The sequence below is a fragment of the Suricata suricatta genome, chromosome 3 (genome assembly GCF_006229205.1).
Source record: "Suricata suricatta isolate VVHF042 chromosome 3, meerkat_22Aug2017_6uvM2_HiC, whole genome shotgun sequence".
Classification (NCBI taxonomy): Eukaryota; Metazoa; Chordata; class Mammalia; order Carnivora; family Herpestidae; genus Suricata; species Suricata suricatta.
Window position 1 is genome coordinate 69164093 of NC_043702.1, and position 23904 is coordinate 69187996.

The following is a 23904-nucleotide window of genomic DNA, read 5'->3' on the forward strand; positions in this document are numbered from 1 at the left end:
TGAAGTAAGCCAGGCAGAGAAGGACAGAAACCATATGTTTGCACTCATAGGTCTAGCAGGAAAACAAGAGAGACCTAATGGAGAACCAGGGGGAACGGAGGAGGGAGAGAGAGTTGGGGAGAGAGAGGGATGCAGAACTTGAGAGACTATTGAAAGCTGAGAATGAACTGAGGGTTGGGGGGGAGGGGGGAGGGGGGAAAAGAGGTGGTGGTGATGGTGGAGGGCACTTAAGGGGAAGAGCACTGGGTGTTGTATGGAAAACAATTTGACAATAAAATATTATGGAAAAAAAATTTATATCCAAGTTAGTGTATAGTACAACAATGATTTCAAGAGTAGAGTCCTTAAGGCTCCTTATCCCTTTAGCCCATTCCCCTTCCCACAGTCCCTCCAGTAACCCTCTGCTTGTTCTCCATATTTAAGAGTCTCTTATGGTTTTGTCCCTCTCCCTGTTTTTATATTATTTTTGCTTCCCTTCCCTTATGTTCATCTGTTTTGTGTCTTAAAGTCCTCATATGAGTGAAGTTATGTGATATTTGTCTTTCTCCGACTGTCTAATTTTGCTTAGCATGATACCCTCTAGTTCCATCCACATAGTTGCAAATGGTAAGATTTCATTCTTTTTGATTGCTGAGTAATCCTCCATTGTGTATGTGTGTGTGTGTATATATATTGATAGATGAATGGATAAAATATTTCCCTTTGGGAAATATTAAACTTTTATAACTCTGATATAAGAGTGATCTCTAAGGAAAAGGAAGAGCTCTCATATAGACCAGCCAAGAGGTTTTATTTACCATGGTTTTTGACAGTGTATCTTTACCAGTGTAAATTTATACCAATTTAAAACAAGATTTAAATGGGGGGAAAGTGAAGCAAATCAATGTTTTAAATTCTCTCCTTAGCTACTAGTTTTACACTAGTCTACAAGACATCAAAATGCTTGACATTGGAATTTCAAAATTTAACATCAAAATGTTTGAAAGCTTTTTAATATATTCATTTTAGTACAATGAGATAGTTTTGATTTACACATCTGTCTTATTTTTCAATATTTTTTTAGAGTTTATTAAGTTAGGAAATAAAATTTCCTAATCTATCAAAGTATTCTAGGTAAACAATTATTAAAATTATTGACTATTTTTTATTTACAGATCCAAAATCACACGTTCTGAGTATTCGAAATGAAAAAGAGAATAACTTCGTTCTTGAGCAACTTCTGCACTTGAATAATATGGCTTCATGGGTCACATTAGGTATAACTTATGAAAGTAAGTTATAAATCTGGTTTTCTTTATTTATATTCATATTTCATTATAAATTACCTATCAAGCTACAAAAGTATAGTTCTTCAAAGTATATGTTTATCAATATACACATTATAATTATATACTTTGCAGAACTTATATAAATACCAGAAAGTTTTTGGATCTCTGATCTGCCATTAAAATGCCTTTGCCACTGAGCTTAGAGTCAAATGCTTTCTCCACTATCCCGTCTAGCAATTTAAGACTAACTAAAAATGACCACACTGCCACAGAAATCTTCAATATTTACTTTATATCTCTCCTAAGTATATGGGATAAGTGAGAATGGAATTATACTTCTGTTAATGTTCCACCTTTTAGTTTACAGCATTGGTTTGGAGTATACATTAAAAAATGAGAAACAGTCTGACAGTGGGATAGAATATTTGAAATTGGGACTGAATACCACAAGTTCAAGGTATAATTGTTATAAAATTTTTTAAAGCACAGACACTAAAAATAGTCCAATTTAGAAAAAAATACTTACTTACAGATGTCCTGAAAATTGTAGAAGTTTTGGAATTAGGAAAAATGTCATTCTCAGGCATAATACATCATAAGCATACATTTACTCAATAAAAGGGTGGGTTTTATTAGGAGACAAGGGACAATGATAGCCATAGGCAGAAGCTAAATTACTCATATGTGACCATTTTAAAAATAGCCTTCTCTTTGCTATCTAACATGACTCTTTCTTAGAGTTGCTAAGGTTTTTCTTAAATATTTATGACTTGCAGATGAGATAAAAATTAAGCTATCAATCAACAGATAAGACTTAGCTGCCAGTTGAAGATGAATTCATCATAGTAGGACTTAAATGCCCAAATAGTTCTCCAATGACACTTGAATACCCTTAAAATTAAGGAAGGAAAAAAAAAAAAGGAGAGAAACTAGGTGTAAAGTTCCCAGTCTGTACATGGAAATGACTGAGGAAACTGATCCCATATGGACCAGTGGAGACCACAGCCACGATATAGAGATTTCAATTTTACCTTCTGATATATTTTGTTAGTTATATTATCAGAAAGAACTGAAAATGTATTCTGCATTCTGAAAAGCATTTTCAGATCTGTAGACTTCCCTTTAATCATCTTGGCTTCCTTTATAAATTGTATGAGTAATAGGATTTCTAACAAAAATATATAGAAATTTGAGTGACATATAGAAAGATGTTTCAAGCAAATAGCAAATTTTGTTTAAATCTAATTCTTACTGGCTTGACTCACATCCATAGATTTTTAAATTACTTTAATCTTAAATAATATTTAATTATATATACCACCTATACAAAAGATTTTGTTTTTAAAAAATTCAGACTTTTAGAAAATAGGGCCATGAATGGAAATTACTAGAAGAAGCCACTTGTCAACTGAAACATACTTCAAGCCAAGTGACCCTTTTGTATAACAACTTTAGAAATAAATGGCTGCTCATTATATTGTTCAGAAAATTGTGACTTTAATATATGGGGAGAAGGAAAGAGGGACTGGGAGACATCAGGTGATAGAAAACAGCACGCAAGAACCAAATCATATGTATAGTATTTCTAGTGTGTCTTTGCTGCAGGTAGATGTGTAGATATACTTCCTCAGAAGATGATAATTAGGAAAGCTACAAACAATCAGGACAACAACGGGTATCCGTACTGTATAATTACATCACTCTTCATGCCAATTTATAATTTAAAATTTTTAATAGGCCTAGCAACTTGTTTTTCCAAAAGCTTTAATAAGATGTATTGCCATACCATACAATTCAGCCATTTAAGATGTACAATTTAATGGCTTTTTTTTTAAATGGCTTTTAATACAGTCACAGAGTTGTGCAGGTATCACTACCCCAAGAAGAAACATAATGCCCCTTAACACTCCCTCCTCATTCCCTAATCCTCTCCCAACTCCCAGCAACTACCCATCTATTTTCTGTCTTTACAGATCGCCTATTCTACACATTTTATACAAATGAGATCATACAATATGTGATTCTTTTGGGGACTGGCTTGTTCTACTTAGCATTTATGCATGTAGCACTGTATTGTGTGTCAGTATATCGGTCCTTTTTATGGCTGACTAATATTCTATTGTACGGACATATCATTTTTTTGGTTGTGAATAATGTCACTAGAAGCATTCAGGTACAAGTTTCTGTGTAGATATATATTTTCATTTATTTTGGGTATATACATAAGAGAAGAATTGCTGGGTCTTTTTTTCATCCTTTGAAGAACTGACAGACTGTTCTTCTAAGCTGCTATACCATTTTCCATTCCTTCCAATTCTCCCATACCTATGCCTCTCCCTTCTTTATTGTGGCCACCCTAGTAGTTATGAAGTGGTACCTAATTGAGGTTTTTATTTCATTTTCCTGATAACTAATAACATTAAACATAATTTCATGTATTTATTTGCTATTTGTATATCATCTTTGGAGAAGATTTTATTCAGATCATGTATCCATTGTTTATTTTTATTTGTTTTAATACTTTATTTTTTAAGTTTATTTATTTATTTTGAGAGAGAGAGAAGGAGTGAGCAGGGGAGGGGCAGAGAGAGAAAGAAAGAGAAGGAAAGAATGCCAATCAGGCTCCATGCTGTCAGCACAGAGCTGGACTTGGGGCTCAATCTCCCGAATCTTTGAGGTCATGACCTGAGCCAAAATCAAGAGACAGGTACTTAACTGACTGAGCCACTCAGGTGCCCCAGATGTGGGGCTCAAACTCACAATCCCAAGATCGAGAGTTGCAAGCTCTCCTAACTGAGCCAGCCAGGTGCCTAGCCCTCATCACTTCCTTGAAAGTCTAATTTGTAGCACAAAACTTTTTAATTTTAATGAAATTGGATTTATCTGTGCATATCTAGAAGCCTTTTATTGTAAGAGTTTTATAGTGGGGTGCCTAGGTGGCTCAGTCGGTTCAGTGGCCAACTTCAGCCCAGATCATAATTTCACAGTTCGTGAGTTCAAGCCCCACATAAGGCTCTGGTCTGACAGTTCGAAGCCTGAAGCCTGCTTTGGATTCTGTGTCTCCCTCTCTCTCTGCCTTCCCGTGCTCACACTCTCTCTGTGTCTCAAAAATAAATAAATGCTAAAAAAATTTAAAAATTTAAAAATTCAGCTCTTACCTCTAGGTCTATGATCTATTTTGAGTTAATTTTATATACGGTGAAAGGAAAGGATCAAATATATATTAGATTGACATAAATGTATGCAATTGTGTATGGCTTAGGTCCAGAGAAGCAATTTCTATCACTAATTTTATAATATATTAATTAAAAAAATATATATTAATTTTCATTGCAATTAAACATATATCCAGTAGAAATGAGTATTTGATTTGAAATAATAAAACATAAAGTTATGGCAGGATGGTGAAATTATAAGTAAATTTTAATTTTTTGTTTATAATTTGTAATTTCCATATTAAAAATAAGGATAATTGACTGTTGTGGTCAGAAAATATTTTAAAGAGACATACACAGTAATAAAACCTTTAGGAAATTAGGTAAAGAAGAAAGAAAATTAGTTGAGTTTGAAATATTAACCTCATAACTCTCATTCAAATCTTGATTTAATCTCTAAATGTAGAAAAAATGTTTCTTCTCTAGATAATTCTCTGCTGTGGTCTGATAAGACCAGGCTGTCATACACAAACTGGAGAGAAGGAAGACCAGATATAAAAAATGGCAATTTTTTTGCTGGCTTGAGTACTGATGGCTTTTGGGATATTCAGACCTTCAATGTTATTCAAGAAATAATTCAGTATAACCAGAACAGCATTCTTGCTTGTAAAATTGAAATGGGTAAGTATGCTAATGTGGAATTTTCACTCCATAAGGCTAATTAGCTCCACAAGTAGGAATCATGCAACTGTATTTTTCAAGTGCCTCCTCTATTTTCATTCCTATGAGAGGTACTACAAAAGTTACAGAGGAAGGAAAAGATACAGTTCCTGGTGTCATGGTCTTGATCTCAAGGAGTAGTTGGGGAGACAGCATTAAATTATTTATCATGGTTTTACATAGGTTACTTTTAGATTATTTGGAACTAGCTTAAATTTGTTGTAAAGTCTTAAAAGAGATCAATAAAAACAGAAATAATGAAAACAAAATGCTTTGAGGAGAAAGTAGAACTTGGTTAGGTCTTGAAGAATGGAGAAGATTTTTATAAATAAGAAAGTGTGTTTGGGTAGAGTTTTGACATTCAAGCTGACAATAAATTTCTCTTAAATTTGTCTAATTCCTTAAATAAATCTATTTTAAAATTCACATCAGTTTTAAATTTATCACAGCTTAAAAACTGTTTTTAAGTTCCAAGACCTCTGCTGATATCCAGGCAGAAAGAACTTCTCCCTTCATACTACCACAGAATAACTTTCTGAACACCATTTCTATCAACAATCTCCAGGGATTGCCTACTACCAATAACTTTGAGTCCATGTAAGCTATTAAGAGTAAGTGTTTCTAGAAACACTGTCTATTCTAAAATTCTAGGTTTTCTTCTAACCTTGATTTTTTCCCCTGAATCTTGGCTCAATAAGGCTCTTTTTCTGTCAGGCTGTCTCTTAAATGTCCCATATACAGTGTATGCTTATCCTTATTTGCACCTTTACTTATTTTTTTTTTATTGACAAGAAGTCTTCCACCTTTTCTATTTTTACTTCTTCAGCAAACTTTTTATTTTAGTATGTTTTTATGTTTATAAAAAAAGTTACAGAGACAGTACAGAGCGATCCCATATATACCATAACCCGTCTCACCCATTGTTGTCTTAGTATGGGACATTTGTCACAACGAAGAAATTCAATATGATGGACTGCTTATTCACTAAAGTCAACATATTATTTAGATTTTTAACATTTTTACTTAATGTCCCTTTTCTATTCAGGATTCTATCCAGGAGATACAGTCATCTTGTCTCCTTAGGTATCTCTTGTCTGTGAAATTTTCTTAGCTTTTTCTTGCTTTTAATGACCTTGACAGTTTTGAGGAGCACTTTTTTAGTCATGTATTTTTTTGGTCATGTATTTTGTGGACTGTGTCTCCGTTTGGGTTGGCTAATGTTTTTCTCATGATTAAACTGGAGTTGTGGGCTTAAGGTTTAGAAAAAACCACAGAGTTAAAGTGTCATTTTCATCACATCATATGAAGGGTATTTGCTATCAACATGACTTCCCACTATTGATTTTAACCTTGATCACCTGGCTCTAGGTGTTCATCAGCTTTCTCCATTGCAAAGTTACTCTTTTCCCCATTTCCACACTGTACTCTTTTTAAGGAAGTCGATGTATTCAGTCCATAGTTACAGACTGAAGAGTTATTCTCCACCTTCCTGAGAGGGGTGTATCTATGTAAATTATTTGGAATTCTGCACAAGAGATTTTTCTATTCTCATCCACTTTAAAATTTAATCAGTCACTTATTTATATCAGTATCAGTTCATGGTATATTTTATACTTTGGGTTATAATACAATATATTACATTATTTAATATTTTTTTCAAATTGATCTAGTTTGGGCCATTGGGAGCTCTTTCACTTGGCTCCTGTGCCTCTTTCAAGTACCCTTATCATTGTGCTTTTGTTACTGTTGTTACTATTATCATTTTGTTAGTTATATTATTCTTCATTTGCTTTTAGCTTTTTGATTACCTTATTTCTTTTTGGTCCTAATTTGCCTCACCTAAACTCTGGAAACCTAATTTGTTAAACATACTTTCTGACTCTCTTAACTCAGATGAATCTCGCCTTCTTTACTCAGTCACACATATTAGAGTAGTTCATTGTTTAGCCTGAACTTCAGGTATTGTTTTTTAATGTCTGCAATATATATGTGGGCTGCTTAAATAAAAAACAGTGTTAATATTTTTTTAAATCAACCTGGCAACTATACTATTTAATGACCTATTAAATGTGTTGTGGCAATAAGAAAAATAAAATATGCATTTTACCTCCCTTGTTAATAAGAAAAATCCAGTTTTATTTAACTTTAGAAATATTGCATGTCCAGTCTTACCCAAAATATGTATTGTAAATAATTTAAATTTAATCACTAATACTCTTAATTTAAATATTATAGTTGACTACAAGGAAGAATATAATGCTACTCTGCCACAATTTATTCCATATGAAGATGGTATTTATAATGTTATTCAAAAGAAGGTAACATGGTATGAAGCGTTGAACATGTGTTCTCAAACTGGAGGTTATTTGGCAAGTGTTCATGACAAAAATGGCCAATTCTTTCTGGAAGATATCGTAAAACGTGACGGATTTCCACTGTGGGTTGGGCTCTCAAGTCATGACGTAAGTCTTGTCTTGTTTTCTGGAAATTTTCCAAATGTGTTAGAAGGTTGGAAATTTGAGCATAAGATATTAATTCGAAGTATAACACCAGATTAAATCCTGGAACTCAATTTGCATAGCATAGTGCTTTCTTATCTTTTTGCAACATACCAAATAGAAAATTGTATTTGTAGGATGTAGTAGGGTAGATGGCCAGGACTGCAGCTGCCCTAGACACTGCGGCGTCCCAAGGGCCCAGCATATTAATATCTCAACAACACCTCTCGGTTACCTAGTTGAGGCAGACCAGTTGGAAAGCTGGTAAAAAAAAAACACAGAATCAGAAAACCCCAAGTTCTAGTACAAGTTAAGTCTTCCATTTATATGTTTGGTGATCATAAGCAGGCTATTTAACCTTTGGAAATTTATTTCTTCATTGGTAAAATTGGGGTGATAATATTTTTCTTAATATAGGATTATAGTGAGATTAACACAAAAATTATATAAGATGCCAAATAAAATTCTTAATATTAGGACTAATAAATATATATTTTCTTCTCACTTTCTCCCTACAAATTAGCACTATTTGAGAATAATATTTTGGTAGCAAATACATCTTTTCTGCCACTACTTGAATCCTATAATGAGTATATTCATGTATCTACAATAATGTCCAATCCCTCCCAACAAGAAATAGGAATCTATAGAGATTAGAATTGAAAACCTAATTTAAATAATCTTTAGAACAAAGTGGAGAAAATAAAAGAAAGAATGACAAATAGGATTATAGAATAAAGGAAAAATCAAAAGTAATCCTCCCGTATGAGTTTCTTGGAAAACATTTTTCTCTTCCAAACCCTTGATGCTTGATGGCTTCTGTAATATGAAACATGTAGCCAGAGACACAAACCACAGAACTATAAATCATAAAAAAAAACAACATTCAGAATAATACAAAGGTTGGTAATATACATCTGTAATTGTGACAAATAGAAGCCATTTGCATATCATTTAATTTCAAGAATTATATAAACTCATCCTTAAATAAATCTTGAGACGATATAGTGTGTAAATGTAAAGTCCTACTTAAATTTCACCAGAGGAAATGTCTCAAATTAATGCATCAAAAATAAATCCCTGATTTTACAAATAGGTCCAGACCTATAACAATTGTAAGCAAATAATTAACAATCTATTCCAATATTTTTTAAAGTATATATATTCTTTTAACTGTTCTTTTTGAACATTCTTGTGTCTGGTTTCATGTTATCTCTATTTTTTTTCTATAAAAAACAATTCTTATGCTAAAAATGTCTTAAGCTTCTTTATGTCTATTATTCTTACAACAGGGCAGTGAATCAAGTTTTGAATGGTCTGATGGCAGTACATTTGACTACATCCCATGGAAAGATAAAAAATCTGCTGGAAATTGTGTTTTCTTGGATCCAAAAGGAATTTGGACACATGAAACATGCAAGTCTGTTAGGGATGGTGCTATTTGTTATAAACCTACAAAATGTAAGACTTGATTTTGAATAACTATATTTATCAAAATATGACATTTTGTCTTGTGCACATGATTAAATACTCAAAGGATTTTTGAAGGTTTTAAAGAAATGTTTATTCACAAATCCTATAAAAATAAATTTGATACTTTGTGAAGGGAAATGAACATGATATACCCGGTTAGGGTATGTACCAAAGACTTTCATATTACTCTAGAACTTGTGAATTTTAGTTTCACTAAGCAATGTTCCTCAAAGGCTGACACTGCTTTTTAAAAAGAGCCTGGGGGGTTGATGGTCATGGTGGGGGGCGCTTGTGGGGAGAAGCCCTGGGTGTTATATGGAATCCAATTTGAAAATAAACTACTTAAAAAAAAAAGAGAGAGAGCCTGGGTGGCTTAGTCAGTTAAGCATCTGATTTCAGCTCAGGTCATGATCTCACAGTTCATGTGTTCAAGCCCCATGTTGGGCTCTGTGCTGACAGCTCAGAGGCTGGAGCCTGTTTCAGATTCTGTGCCTCCCTCCCTCTCTCTCTGTTCTCTCTTTCTCTCTGTTCTCATGCTCTGTCTCTCTGTTCTCTCTCTCAAAAATCAATGAATAAATACATAAATACATAGGTACATAAATAAAAACAGTAAAAATGGGTTCAAACGCACATAAATTTGGGAAATACTTCAGGTCTCATTTATCATATTGATGGCTCTGAAAGTTTTTATAGTAAAGATAGCACAGTTTAACTTTGTGTAACTCAGCATTTTCTAAACTTACATAATTCTTAAGATTTAAGGGGAAAGCCCTTTCCACCAGAGTTGGGCTCATCCTGACAGGTGGAGCCTTAAAGAGAACAGAAGAACTAAGACCCCAACCCCCCTCCTCCAGGAGCTGCGAGAACCTGCTGGACAAGCCAAGAGATGGGAGCAGCAGTGGTCTCTGAGGCCTCTGGCTCTCAGTACTTGCCCTGCTTCTGTTCCAAAGAGTATTCTAAAGAAGATGCAACATTTGGAATTAAACAGATTCAAGCAGAAGAAAATGTGAAAACCTTATCTAGAGAAGCAAGTGAATACAAGAAAGGGGGATGATGTCAAGAATGAGAAATAAATGGATAATCAAAAATTGACATCTCAGTTGTTAGGTATAAAAAACGAATGTATTGTTTTAGAAAAACAGAATACATGAGAATACATGAGAAAATGGAAAGAGCATCTGTGTTAGCTTAACGGACCTTATAGGATCAAGTTGAATGACATGAAAAAATACAAATTCAGTGCTATACTGGGTTGCATAGTATCCTCCCATATTCCCATCCACCCAGAACCTTAGAGGCCACCTTATTTAGAAATAGCCTTAGTATGAGGTGCCTGTGTAGCTCAGTCAATTAAGTGTCAATGTTGGCTCAGGTCATCTCATTGTGAGTTCTAGCCGCTCATCGGGCTCTGTACTGACAGTTCAGAGCCTGGAGCCTGTTTCAGGTTCTGTGTCTCCCTCTCTCTCCGCCCTTACCTTGCTCATACTCTGCCTCTCTCTCTCTCTTAAAAATAAACATTAAAAAATTAAAACAAAAAACAAAAAAAGAAATAGCCTTTGTAGGTGTAATTAGTTAAGATGAGGTGATGCTTTATGAGGATGGGCCCGAAGTCCAATGACTGGTGCCCTTCTAAGAGGAGAGAAGCAGGCGTAGAGGGAGAAGGCCATTGGATGATGGAAGCAGAAATTGCAGTGATGCAGCTACAAGCTAAGGATCGACAGCAACCACCAGAAGTGGGAGTTCTGAAAGAGATTCTCCCTCAGAACCTCCAGAAAGTACCACCCCTACTGACACTCATTTTGAGACTAGACTCCAGAACTGTGAGAGAAAAAATTTCTGTTGTTTTAAACCACCAAGTTTGTGGTAATTTATTATGACAGTCCTGGGAAACTAATACAAGAGCAAACATCAAAAAACTGAATCTTCAAGAAAAAGGAAAATAACAAGTGTTGGCAAGGATGTGGAGAAATTGGAGCCCTTGTACTTGCTTGTGGGAATAGAAGGCTGCATGTAGCCACTGTGGAAAATGGTATGGAGATTTCTCAAAAATTTTCAATAAAATTACCATAGGATCCAGCAGTTCCACTTGTGGGTATACACCCAAGAGAAATGAAAGCAGGGACTGGAACAGATATTTGTACAACTGTATTCACAGCGTCATTATTCACAATGGCCAAAAGGTGGAAGCAGCCCAAATTGTTCACCGAGAGATGAATGCATAAGCAAAATGTGGTATATACATTCTATGGAATATTATTTACCATTAAAAAAGAAGGAAATTCTAACAATACCACATGCATGGATGGATCTTGAGGACATTATTTTTAGTGAAATAAGCCAGACAGAAAAGGACAAATACCATATGACTCGAATTGTATTAGGTACCTGGAGTTGTCAAATTCATAGAATCAGAAAGTAGAATGGTGGTTTTGGGGTGGGCGGGAATGGGGAGATGTTATTTAATGGGAACAGAAGCCATACTTACACTTTTTGTATGAGACAGATTTTGCTGTGCAGATATACTGCACTTTGTAAACAAATAACCAAATTTTCACCCATGGATGTGATTTTTAAAAGTAGTTCCTTATATGGCAAGGCAAAACTAGTTATATAATACCAAGATAAAAAGAATCCAAAAAATTTTTAATTATTATTTCAAAGTAATTATAGGCCTACCCAACCTGTTTTTGCTTCTTTCCTTATTTTATCTTTCCAATTGTTTTTACAGTAGGCTAATTCCATCTTAGAGGGCTAAATACTTTTTTCTATTTTCTAAGTTTTAAAAATGCTATTCCAAAAAGTTAATTAGAATGTAATCCAGGGGTGTTGGGATGGCTCAGTCTGTTGAGTGTCCAACTTTCACTCAGGTCATGATCTCACGGTTCATGAGTTCAAGCCCCGCATCAGGCTCTCTGATGTCAGCATGGAGCCTGCTTCGGGTCTCTGTCCCCAGCTTTCTCTGTCCCTCCTCTGCTTGGACTCTCTCAAAAATAAATAAACATTAAACAATTATACTCTTAGGGTATGGGCTGCAGCTTTCTCTGGTGTGTGTATTGAGCTGAATGCTTTCTTACCCACAGGCACCACAGTTTCAAATAGGGGTTAGTGAGATTTTAAAAGTCAATCATTTTGTCTGTGTATGTTTACAGTCATATCTAATATTTTTATAGCTAAAGAGGTGTCTTCTCATACATACTCATCAAGATGTCCAGCAGCGAAAGGGAACGAGTCACAATGGATCCAATATAGAGACCACTGTTATGCATCCAACCAGGCATTGCGCAGTTTCTCAGAAGCCGAACAGTTTTGTTCAAAACTTGGTGAGTTAGAGTCTGTTGGTTTTCTTAGACTTGGTAATTTAATCACTGGAATTTTCCCCAAGGAAATAATGATTATATTTTTGAATATTTTTTAAACATTCAATATTTATAATAGTATTTTATAACCTAATTGCCCAGTGGTGGGGAAATGGTTAAGTATTTTATGGTATATGAGTTAAGTGGAATACTGGAATAGCCATTAAAAATGACCAATGTAAGAATAAGTGCATGGAAAATATAAGTAAGTGGGAAGAAGTAGAATAAAGAATTGCTACGTGAATCATTATGTGAAAAAAAATAACATGAAATTGTTTTAAATATAGTTAGATATGCTTAGATGAAGGGATTAAAAGCAAATTTTTTGTGAAGTCAGTTAAGTACTAAATACAAAATTATAGATTTTCTCACTGCTGAGTTATAAATAAGTAGGCTTATCTTAACCAGGGTAGCAAAATCAAGGAAGCATGGGTTGTTCATTAATCCTGCAATAGAAATAGCCATAACTTCTGAACATCATAAGGAGAAGGACTGTTTGTCTTCAGATTTAACTATTTTAGAAAGAACAGCAATAATTGGATCCCTCCCATAATAAATTTACTCTATAGTTAAACTGTGACATGACTTCTAGGGAGACCACCAAGAGTATATCAAAGACCTGCATCCTTGGGTAGCCACATAGCCAGACTGATGGCATATCTCTTGTTTATTTTGCTAACTGTTGTGGAGACAGTTGATTGCTTTAAAAATCTCCTTGTTACTGTGTGACTACATGATGGAAGCTTTTATGTCGGAACTCCTTTGTGGTATATATGTACACACACACACACACACATGATGGGAACTACTGTGAACTATGTATGTGTTCTGAAAGTCAGAAGCCTCCAGATCCTGTACAGGAGAAAATAGAAAGGCTACCGTCATTGGTAGTGTGGGAGTTAAGTACTTAAGCCTTGTAGGCACACAGGTCTAAGTTTTAAATCCTACTCCCCTACTTACCAGTTGAGTGATAGTATAGAAGTTACATAATTATAGCTTCTCTTTTTTTATCTGAGCAGTGAGAATGAAAATAGTACTTATTTCAGAGGTTGGGTTGTTGTAGGAATAAATGAAATGAGATAATGTATGCAAATGTAACACAGTGTTCTGCAAATAGAAAGCATTCAAACTAAATACTTATTATTAGAAAAGACTGAGATTGCCTCCCTAATTTTATAACTGGCAAGCTGTATAAACCTGAACAATTTACTTAATCTCCTTGAGACTCAGTTTCCTCATCTGTGAAACAGTAATATCTTCCCTATAGGATTGTGTAATATTAAACAAGCATGTGCACACTGTGGTCTTCCATAAAGGAGTAGAGACTTGCCTTTGCCATTCTCCCAAAATCACCACCACAAAAGTAATACTTTAGTTCAAGTGTAGATAGGCTTGTCACTGTTGAAGAATATTTGATTCTACTTAGGATTTATTTCTAAGTGTAGTTTTTATTTTATTTTCATCCCTTGCCTGATGATGGTGATAATATTATTTTCTCTGTAGGTTTAGGGCAATTTATCAAACTTCAAGAGTATTCAATTCCATACTTATTTAGGAACATATAATGGGCATAACCAAGTTCATTTATATATAAAATAATATTAAAGAAAAGGCTAATGCACCTCAATATCCCAAACCTATTTGCTTTTATTTTCATTTTAATAGAAGTGAATTTAAAGCTGAACTATTATATGGAAATGGTTGTTGAGGAGAGTATGCTGATATGTCTTTCGACAATCACACACCCACTTCTTATAGCTAGCTGTTCATATACAGGGTCTCATTGGTAGGCAGTTCCAAGATCAAAAAGTAAACATTTTAAAGAAATATAACATTTCTCTATATAAAGTGTCAATCTAGAAATATTTCTAACTTTTTAAGTCTATTAATGCTATTCTTTTAAAAATATGACACAAATTCAAATTTTAAAAGTATTCTCTATGTAAAGCTTGAATTCCTCAATGATCTTGATCATGATTGATTTTTTCTCAAGTGGCTGTTTGAGAATAAGCCACTTCCCTAGTTTGCATAAAGCTCATTAGTTTATTTTATTTATTTATTAGTTTAGTTTATTATTTGTTTTCTGTCATCAGATCATTCTGCAACTATTGTTACCATAGAGGATGAAGATGAGAATAAATTTGTGAGCAGACTGATGAGGGAAAATAATAATATTACTATGAGAGTTTGGCTCGGATTATCTCAACATTCTACTGGTAAGTGACATATTTGTGTGGACAGTGTGCAAAGAGAGTTCCAACCTGTCCTAAATGCCAAGTAGCCTTGCTAAAGAATGTCAAGTGGTAGTTAATTCAAATGCTTCTTATTGATGAATACGCTAGGTCTGCTGGCTGTTTTGGAGACTTATACATTCCTAATAAATATGCAAGTGACTTATTAGTAATAATGGAAAACACTAATGAAATAGAAAGCCAGGTTAAATCAACTGGGATGTTCTAGAGGCTTAAGATACTTGGGTCAACAGCATATTTTTTCTCCTACAGCAATATTTGTGCCCCTCATATCCCACAGAGGACCCATGACTTACTTCCCTTAGAGCTCTAGTGTCTATCAGTCGTATTTTTGTAGCTTGTAACTCTGTTATTCAGAAAGTTCTCTTCTTGTTCTCTTCCTTCTTGAAATGTTTCTATCATAGAGAATAATTAATTCTTTAAAAAAATGTTAATGTTGGTGTGCTTGGGTGGCTCAGTGGGTTAAGCATCTGACTCTCAGTTTTGGCTCAGGTCATGATCTCACAGTTTCTTGAGTTTGAGCTCCGCATCAGGCTCTGTGCTGACAGTATGGAACCTGCTTAGTATTCTCTCTCTCCCTCTCTCTGACCCTACCCTATTCATACTGTCTCCGTAAGTTTTTTAAAGTTTATTTATTTATTGAGAGAGAGACAGAGAAACAGAGCACAAGTAGGGGAGGGCAGAGAGAGAGGGAGGCAGAATCTGAAGCAGGCTCTAGCTCTGAGCCGTCAGCACAGAGCCTGACATGGGCTTGAATTCACTAGAACTGTGAGATCATGACCCAAGCCGAAGTTGGATGCTTAACCTACTGAGGCACCCAAGCACCTTAAGAGAATAATTAATTTTCAATGGTTATTTGTTTAAACTAGCTTAGTAAAATTGCACAGAATTAAAAAAGATTTGTGGAAGAATTTCTAAAAGAATAATGGATTAATCCAAGCAATAATGGGTAAAAAAGATTTGATGAATTTGAAATTCCTAAAGAATGAAGTAAGAGTACAAATTCAATAGAAGAGTAGAAACTGTGTTTCACTAATTTTATGCAAAAGTGAATTCTAAATAATTGAAATACATGTGACTTCCAAAATATTAAACACTTGTCAAAGTGAATGGATTCAACGTTGGCCATCTAAATGAGTTCTAATTGTGTTTACACTGTCACCACAAGATGGTGCTACCTCAGCTGGAAAATAAAAATGGAGTCTTGATTGGAAGCCCCTCCTGGACCCTCTAGACCCTTCCTCCTCCAGCACGCCTTTAATGATATGAGTTTTTAGTAGGAGGTAAGGATGCTGATGGAGACTCGGGTCTTTAAAAATCTATCCCTCCCACAGTGAATGTGCAAACATTCTACTTTTTATACAAAGCACCATATTTTTTTTATCAGTGCTGTCTAATAGAACTTTCTGCAAAGAGGGAAATGTTCTATATCTGTGCTGTATAACAGAGTAGTCACTAGCCACATATGGCTACGGAGCACTTGAAATGTGACATGTGCAACTGAATGAATGCTTTTTAAATTTTTTTTCAGTTTTCATAAGTTTCATTTTCAACAGTGGCATAGCATAGTTCTAAGTAAATGAGTTGTACAAGTCATGTGCCTTTCTATCTTAGAAATTTAGAGACAATAAACTTAACTTCTTTCTTTAGCTCAGTCTTGGAATTGGTTGGATGGATCAAAAGTGACATTTGTCAAATGGTCAAATAAAACTAAGAGTGGTGGTGGCAAATGTAGCATTTTGTTAGCTTCAAATGAAACTTGGATAAAAGTTGACTGTTCACATGGTTACGGAAGAGTTGTCTGCAGAGCTCCTCTGGGTAAGTAGGAAACCTGTCCTTAAGAACTATTTTTGCAGAACAGGTCGGGAAATAAGTGTGCAACTCAGTTATGCACAATGTTTTGCACTTGGCCCTGATGTCCTTATTTAATCCTTAAAGGATATCCAAAAAACTTGATTAAACTACACAGATTCTTTCCCTCAGAAAAATAGATTGTAAGAGATAGTAAATACCAAGATGTCTAAGACTCCTAAGTGAAACCACAAACAGACTAAACTTTGGCTGCCAGATTAGGAAGCTCATTTCTTTGAATATGTTCTTAAGATACATTTGATTCTGTCAGTCAAATAAGTAAAAGCTTTGAGGTCTAATTCTAAAGTTAGTTTGCTTCCTTTCTCCTCATTCCCATAAAACACACAATTAACTTAGCAACACTGCAAAACTGGATTTAATTACTTAAAATTTCCTGGAAGGAACATCTGTAGGAAATCATAATTTAAACTTAGGGTTCATCCTGAATTGATGCATAAAATAACCATAAAATCGTAATTTCATTTCTAGAGAAAGGAGCTCTAAGTTTTTCATAGCAACATTTTTGAAGATTTAGCATTAAAATGTCCTTTTGGTGGATAAATATTAAAGATAAATCCCCAATACTAAGTGATTGGTATCTATATATTTATACATTGATTCAGCAAATATTTGGGGTGTCTACTGTATGTCATGCCCTGTTTTGTGTGCTGGGTAGGGGGATGGCTACTTTGGATTAGGTTATCAGGGAAGATGTCTAAGAGTAGGAGACATTGAAGCTGAGATTTGAAAGGACAGCCAAACAAGATCCGGGGAAGAGGCACACCAGGCAGAGGTACCAGCTGCAGCAAAAAGCCTCAAATAGAACAAGCTTGATGAGTGCTCAAGGAAGAGCCGAAAGGTAGGCAGGTACCAGACACCCAGGGCTCAGAAAGCCAGGCTCAGGAGTTCAGTTCTAAGCAGAGTGAAATGGAAAACAACTGGAAGATTATGGGGGAGGGGGGGAGCAGGATTAGGATGGTGTAAGCCAAGAGTTCTGTTTTGGCATTTTGAACAGTCCATATGGAGATGAGATATTCATATGGAATGTCTAGCATGCAATTGGACATTGAAAGAGAAGGGAGGTCAGCTGAGAGGTGGTGTTTAAAGCAAGGGGACAGAATGAGTCCACTGGGGAGCGTGTAGAGAGGGGGCCTGGGAGAGCATTTGAAATTGAATAGCTTGTAGCTAAATGAAGTCATCCTACAGCCATAAATTCGCTTTAAAGCAGATAACACTTTATTTGGCACTGGGTAAGTCAAACACAAAAATTTACAACTTCCAGCAATCTGCTATCAAAGTAAGGTAATACACAGGGAGTAATGTTCCTAGAAAGAGTGATGGGAAGGGAAAGTGAGAGTAATGATGATGCTTGAAGTTCTTTAGAAGAAAATTGCTGAAACAATGAATAGGATTTGAATGAAAAGGAAAACAGTTAAATCTGTAAAGAAAATACTTGAGTGTCTGATGCTGACTTTGAGTTCTGTGTTAATGCTATGAAACAATCAGGTACTTAACTGTGTCTAATTTGTACAGAGTTTACAGTGTGACACACAGCCTTATGGATTAGATCAATAATGATCACTTTTATATTCTCTCCTCCGATGTCAAACCTTTCCCTGTTCTAGGCTCTGATTACAGAGGAATAGTTATCACATTTGCTGTGCTAAGTATCCTAGCTCTCATCAGTGCACTGATTTGGTTCCTCTTCCAAAGGAACCGTTTGCCCTGGGCAGGCTTCTCTTCAGTTCGATATGAACAAGGAATGAATGAAGATGAGATTATGCTTCCCACTTTCCATGACTAAATCCTTCTAAAAGTTTGTTAATTTGCACTAATGTGTTAGGGAAAATGAGCCTTTTCAGATTTTCCCAGTGTCAGTATTTACTCTGTTCTAAAGTAGAAGTCAATAGTACTTTTTCAGTTGTTTAATTGCAATGCTAGTATCTATCCACAAGATGCCATGTTTAAAACTTTACTTAATAGAATGGAGAAGAACCAAAGCTGGGACTAAAGTCCAAGTTATTTGTAGGGTAATAAATTTAATGTGCATTTTTTCTGTAATAATGTAGTTAGTAAGTAAGATATGCATATTTTAATGGCATTTTAACTTAAAATTGGCATGTTACTAAGTCACAAGTCTACCTTTTAGCTTTTAAGAATATCTAGCATAGGGGTGCCTGGCTGGCTCAGTCAGTAGAGCATGCAACTCTTGATCTTGGGGTTTTGAGTTCAAGCCCCACATTGAGTATGGACTCTACTTAAAAAAAAAAAAATCTAGCCTAATGCAAAATTTGTAACTCAAGGTAAAAACATAACTGTAAATAATATCAACATTGTTTTAAAATAGTCATTTGTAGCACTTAGGAGAAATTATTAATAAGATACGCTTACTTTTTTATACAGCAAAATAATGCTCTCGGCAAGATGCTTCTTATACTATTCCAAACATATTTCATACTAACATTGTTTAAATGCAAATATTTTGTTTTGCCATAGCTATTCATAACATGATGGCTTTTAAAGAAGATTTCGTACTTACCATTTTTCTAAAGTATATGGGAACATTGTTTTTAGATTGATTTAGGCATACTGTAGCGGTGTGGTTTAACTCTTCTTAAGGGAATCAGCTAAGGATACAAGTTCTTGAAAAATTTGCAGTTTTTATGCTTTACATGACATGTCAAATTTTTACTAAGAAGTTTTTGTTATTTTGATGCCTTTTTCTGGGAGCTAAAGAGAAAAGAGGTCTATGTATATGAGAACTTGTATATCTTGCATTTGTAAAACAATTTTATAATGAAACTCTAAACTTTGTGATTACTACTAAAATATTTTAAATGATGAATAATTAAGGAAACACTGTTTTATGGTTATCACTTTAAATTTACCACCTAGAATATATTTTTAATAGTAGTTTCCACTGAACTTGGTATTCACCATTTTTTATTCAGTGTTTATACTTATACTTTAGAATATTTTTGTATAATATCCAGAGATTTATTTTAAAATTTAGAGTGTTTATATTATGATAAACTTTAAATAATTTTCAAAGACAGTTTCAGTATAGTCTAAAGTATAGTGCAGTTGTGCTGAAATATCTTTTACTGAATTTGTTAGACTAGGTCCTCTTGCCCTGTCATCTGTGCAATTTTAGTTGTTAAAGACTTTCTTCAAAGAACTAAACCAACTTGATGTGAAAATACAGCTATATATAGTAGTGATGCTATAATAAAGTTGTTTCATTTTTTTGGTAAAAGTGTTTTTGATCTTTGTTGAAAAAATATATCTCAAAAAAATACCTCTAGATTGAGTTTTATTATGTAAGACATATAGTATAAGAAAAAGTAAAGTGTGCAGCTGTTGTAATGTGAGGTATCCTTAAGATTCTGTGTACATTTTTTAAAGAATAAACATCATCTTACATCTCTGAATGTTTGTTTGAGTCTCTTTTTCAGATGCCATTGACTCAGCCGTTCTTTTAACTATTGGATCAGCAGAAATTCCATTTATGATTCACACTTCTCATTCTTAGTATTCCCTCAGGAGAGCCCCCCTACCTCCCAGCCCAAGGCATTCATTCATCAGCCACTTTTAAGTCAGTAGGTCACATATCTAGTTCCAGGCTCATATTTCTAACTCCCACTGGACAATCTACATGAAAGTCCTTCTCAGCATGACCAGAACTGCCCCTGTTGTGTTCACTTTCCCATTTGACCTGCTGCAGACGGATCAGAAAAAACGAAGCCAAGCCTTTTCCAGTCTTTCTTAGCTAATCCAACCCTCACATGTGGTCTGATGAAATCGATCTATCAAAACCCAGCACCTAAAAAAGCAAGTAAATACACCTAATGATCAGGTACCAGGGACAAATGTGGAAGTGATAGCATTGATCACAGTCAGTCCTGGGAAGCCCTAGGGTTTAAGTTCCTTGGCCAAATACCCTGTTAATGCAATGTAGTATCAAGTGAATTCAAGCGCAGTTCCTCTTTCTGTGGGTTCAGACCTGCCTTCTCCTCCATCTTCCCCAAGATCTTCTGCCATGACTCCATCTCTCTTCCAACTGCTAAACAACAGAGAAACAAAGTCAGATAAAACTGGACTCCAGAAATCAGGAAAACACTGGTGACCTAAGCCAGTGGAAATGTAGCAGAGTGGAGCCAGAATCCAGTGTGAGCAGCAAAGGGAAAGGGAAATTTGGAAATGGGAAATTTGAGACTGAAAATTATGGTGGGAAAAAAAAAGGAGAGAGAGAAGGGAGTCGAAGGTGTTTTTTCCAAAGGAGGGAAAGAGGTTCACAGTTAGAAACTGACAGGAACAAAACAAAATAAATTAGAATATCCAAAAAGAGTGGCCAGAGAGAAATTAACCATGCGGGGAAGAGAGACGGAGTCATGGGAGAAGATCTTGGGGGAGATGGAGAAGGGCAGGGCTAAGCCCACAGGAAGAGGAACCGGGTTTGGATGGAATGGGGAAGACTGCCTTCCTCTCTGAGGCCACACAAGGAAGACCTGCATGGAAGAGAAAGGGAGAGCAGGAAGCATTTGAAAATTTTTGTCTATACCTGATGGCCTGTCTTTCCCTATTGAGTAGAAGGCAAAATCTTCTACTGAGAAACGTGAGTAGCAAATTGGGTCTCAGTTTGAAGAGTGTAATAAAAAGTTTTGCAATACCTGATCAGAGGAACAGGGGACAATGACCAAGACAAATAAAAGGATCATACAGGCATACAGGACCCAGATTAAATTAAGCCATATATTTGTACTGATAACCACAGGAAAATTGATTGGTTTCCCCTACCTATCCTCAGTTACCTCCGTGAAGTTGAGGAACAGGAGCCTGTGAAGAAGAAAGAAGAGGACCCATCCTCAAAATATTAAAAATAGACTATCCTGGTGCACCTGGCTAGCTCAGTCAGTAGAACATGAGACTCTTAATCTTGTGGCTATGAGTTCAAGCCCCACATTGGGTGTAGAGCTTAAAAAAAAAAGGAGGAGAAGGAGGAGAAGAGGAAGAAAAATTATCATATGATCCAGCAATCCCACTTCTGGGTATATATTCAAAAGAAATGAGAACAAGATCTTGAAGAGGTATTTGCACTCCCATGTTCATTACAGGATTATTTACAACAGCCAAGACACAGAAGCAATCTAGTGATTGGTCAATGAATTAATGGATAAAATAAATTATATATATATATGTGTGTGTGTATATATGTGTATGTGTATATATATATATATACACACACCTGTATCACACACACACACACACACAGTGGAATATTATTTAGCCATGAGAAAAAAGGAAACTGCCATTTGTGACAACATAGATAAAACCCGAGGACATTATTTTGAGTGAAATAAATCAGCATCACAAACAAAAAAATTATTTTTTAAGAAAAATTTTTAAGAAAAATCATCATGTTGTACACCTGAAATTAATACAATGTCATATGTCAATTTATATCTCAATACAAAAAAAAGTAAGACAGAGAAAGATAAATGCTGTATGGTGTCACTTATATATGAAATAAAAAATATAACTAAACTCATAGAGACAGAGTAGCGTTGTGGTTATCAGGCGCTTGAGCGTAGGAGAAATGGGGAGAGGTTGGACAAAGGGTAAAAACTTCCAGTTATAAGATGAGTAAGTTCAGAAGATCTAATGTGCAGCATAGTGATTATAGCTAATAATACTGTATTATAACATATATTTAAGTTATTCATGTCTTTTAATGATTTAATAGTTCATCTCTTTTTAGTGCTGATAATATTCCATTTTGTGACTGTACCACAGTTTGTTCATCACCTATTGGAAGACATCTTGGTTGCTTTCAGGTTTTGGCAATTGTGAATAAAGCTGCTAGAAACATATAAGCAAGTTTTTATGTGTATGCAAGTTTTTAACTTTTTCAGGTAGATACCAGGAAGCACAATTGTTGTATTGCATAGTAGGGATGGATACATTTAGTTTTGTTAAGAGGCTGCCAAACTGTCTTCGGGAGTGCTTGTACCATTTTGTATTTCCACCAGCAATGAAGGAGAGTTCCTTTTGCTCCTCAGCTTCTTCAACAGTTGGTGTTGTCAGTGTTCTGGATTTTATGCATTCTAATAGGTGTATAGCGGTATCTCATTTTTGTTTTAATTTGCAATTCTTTAGTGACATATGATGTTGAGTGCTTTTATATGCTTTTTACCATCTGTATATCTTCTTTGGTGAAGTGTCTATTCAGATCATCACTGCATTTTTAAACTGAGTTGTTTGTGTTTTTATTGTTGAATTTAGACTTGATTTTAAAGCAGTGTTTCACTGAAGACATGAAGCTATGTCTGGGGTTTAAACAGGCAGTCTTACCTGGCTCTTGTTTGTGCATTGTGTTATCTGGTTCCAGATGCCGTCACCAATTTATAGTTGCCTAATTTATACTGATAGCAAGCTTAGTTGTTTTTTTCCCTCTTAAACAACAGAAATACATTGTTTCACAGTTCTTGAAGTGGAAGTTTGAGATCAAGGTAGCGTTGGTTCCTTTCAAGGGCTGTGCAAATATAATTTAAAGACCTCAATCCCCGAAGCTGCTAACAGGTAAAAGTTGTCTGAGGGACATAGTCCACTGGGAGGAGTCTTTGAAAAGGTTTGTGACCACCAGATCCAAAGGAGGAATTTGTCGGACATTTTAACCAAGTGATCAAAATTAGCATCACCTGTGATGAGACATACTGACGGACGTGGTATCTTCTTTTGGGCGGGACACATCATTTCTTTGGTACTCTCGCCGAAGAAACATAAACATAACCTGAATTGTGTTCTTCCAATTCCCCTCAAGAGGAAACATGAGACACACCAAAACTGAAGAACGTTCTACAAAACGGCCAGTGCTCTTCAAACGAGATTGGAATAGAACAATGACAACTGTCCCACGTTAAGGGAGACTAAGGAGATAAGACATCGCAATGCAACGTATAACGCTGGACTGGATTTTAGAACAGAAAAAAGACACACACACACACAGAACAGAAAAAGACCATTAGAGGGACAATTGATGAAATATGATAAAAGCTGAAGATTAGTTAATAGTGTTATACCAGTTTTAATTTCCTGGCTTTGACCATTTTACTGGAGTTATACACGATGTTAACATTTAGGAAAGCTGGCAGAAGGGTTACGGAAATTCTTCGGACTCCTCTTGCAACATTTTTGAGAGTCCAAAATTATTCCAGTTCAAAGGACAAGTTTCAAATACGACAGAGACCTCGCAGGGGCGGCGCGCGGGCGGGCTCTCGGGGCCGGGTCAGCCCCCGGCGGGCCCCCATCCCGCCCCCTCGCCTTTCTCCCCC

The 23904-nt window shown here is 35.3% G+C and overlaps 1 protein-coding gene across 3 annotated transcripts in view; it reads left to right on the plus strand.

Moving 5' to 3' along the window:
- The window catches only part of LOC115287783 (lymphocyte antigen 75), a 128914-nt gene that overhangs the window by 77496 nt on the left and 27514 nt on the right, over positions 1 to 23904 (plus strand). The window contains exons 28-35 of one of the 3 annotated variants that reach the window (XM_029934508.1): positions 1155 to 1271; positions 4910 to 5104; positions 7379 to 7605; positions 8934 to 9102; positions 12285 to 12434; positions 14564 to 14686; positions 16373 to 16540; positions 18199 to 20004. In XM_029934508.1, the coding sequence (XP_029790368.1) occupies positions 1155 to 1271; positions 4910 to 5104; positions 7379 to 7605; positions 8934 to 9102; positions 12285 to 12434; positions 14564 to 14686; positions 16373 to 16540; positions 18199 to 18377 (1328 nt within the window). In that variant the 3' untranslated portion in view covers positions 18378 to 20004. Of the gene's footprint in view, positions 1 to 1154; positions 1272 to 4909; positions 5105 to 7378; positions 7606 to 8933; positions 9103 to 12284; positions 12435 to 14563; positions 14687 to 16372; positions 16541 to 18198; positions 20005 to 23904 lie in introns of those variants that run through there. The other 2 variants (XM_029934509.1, XM_029934510.1) reach the window with 2 other exon arrangements.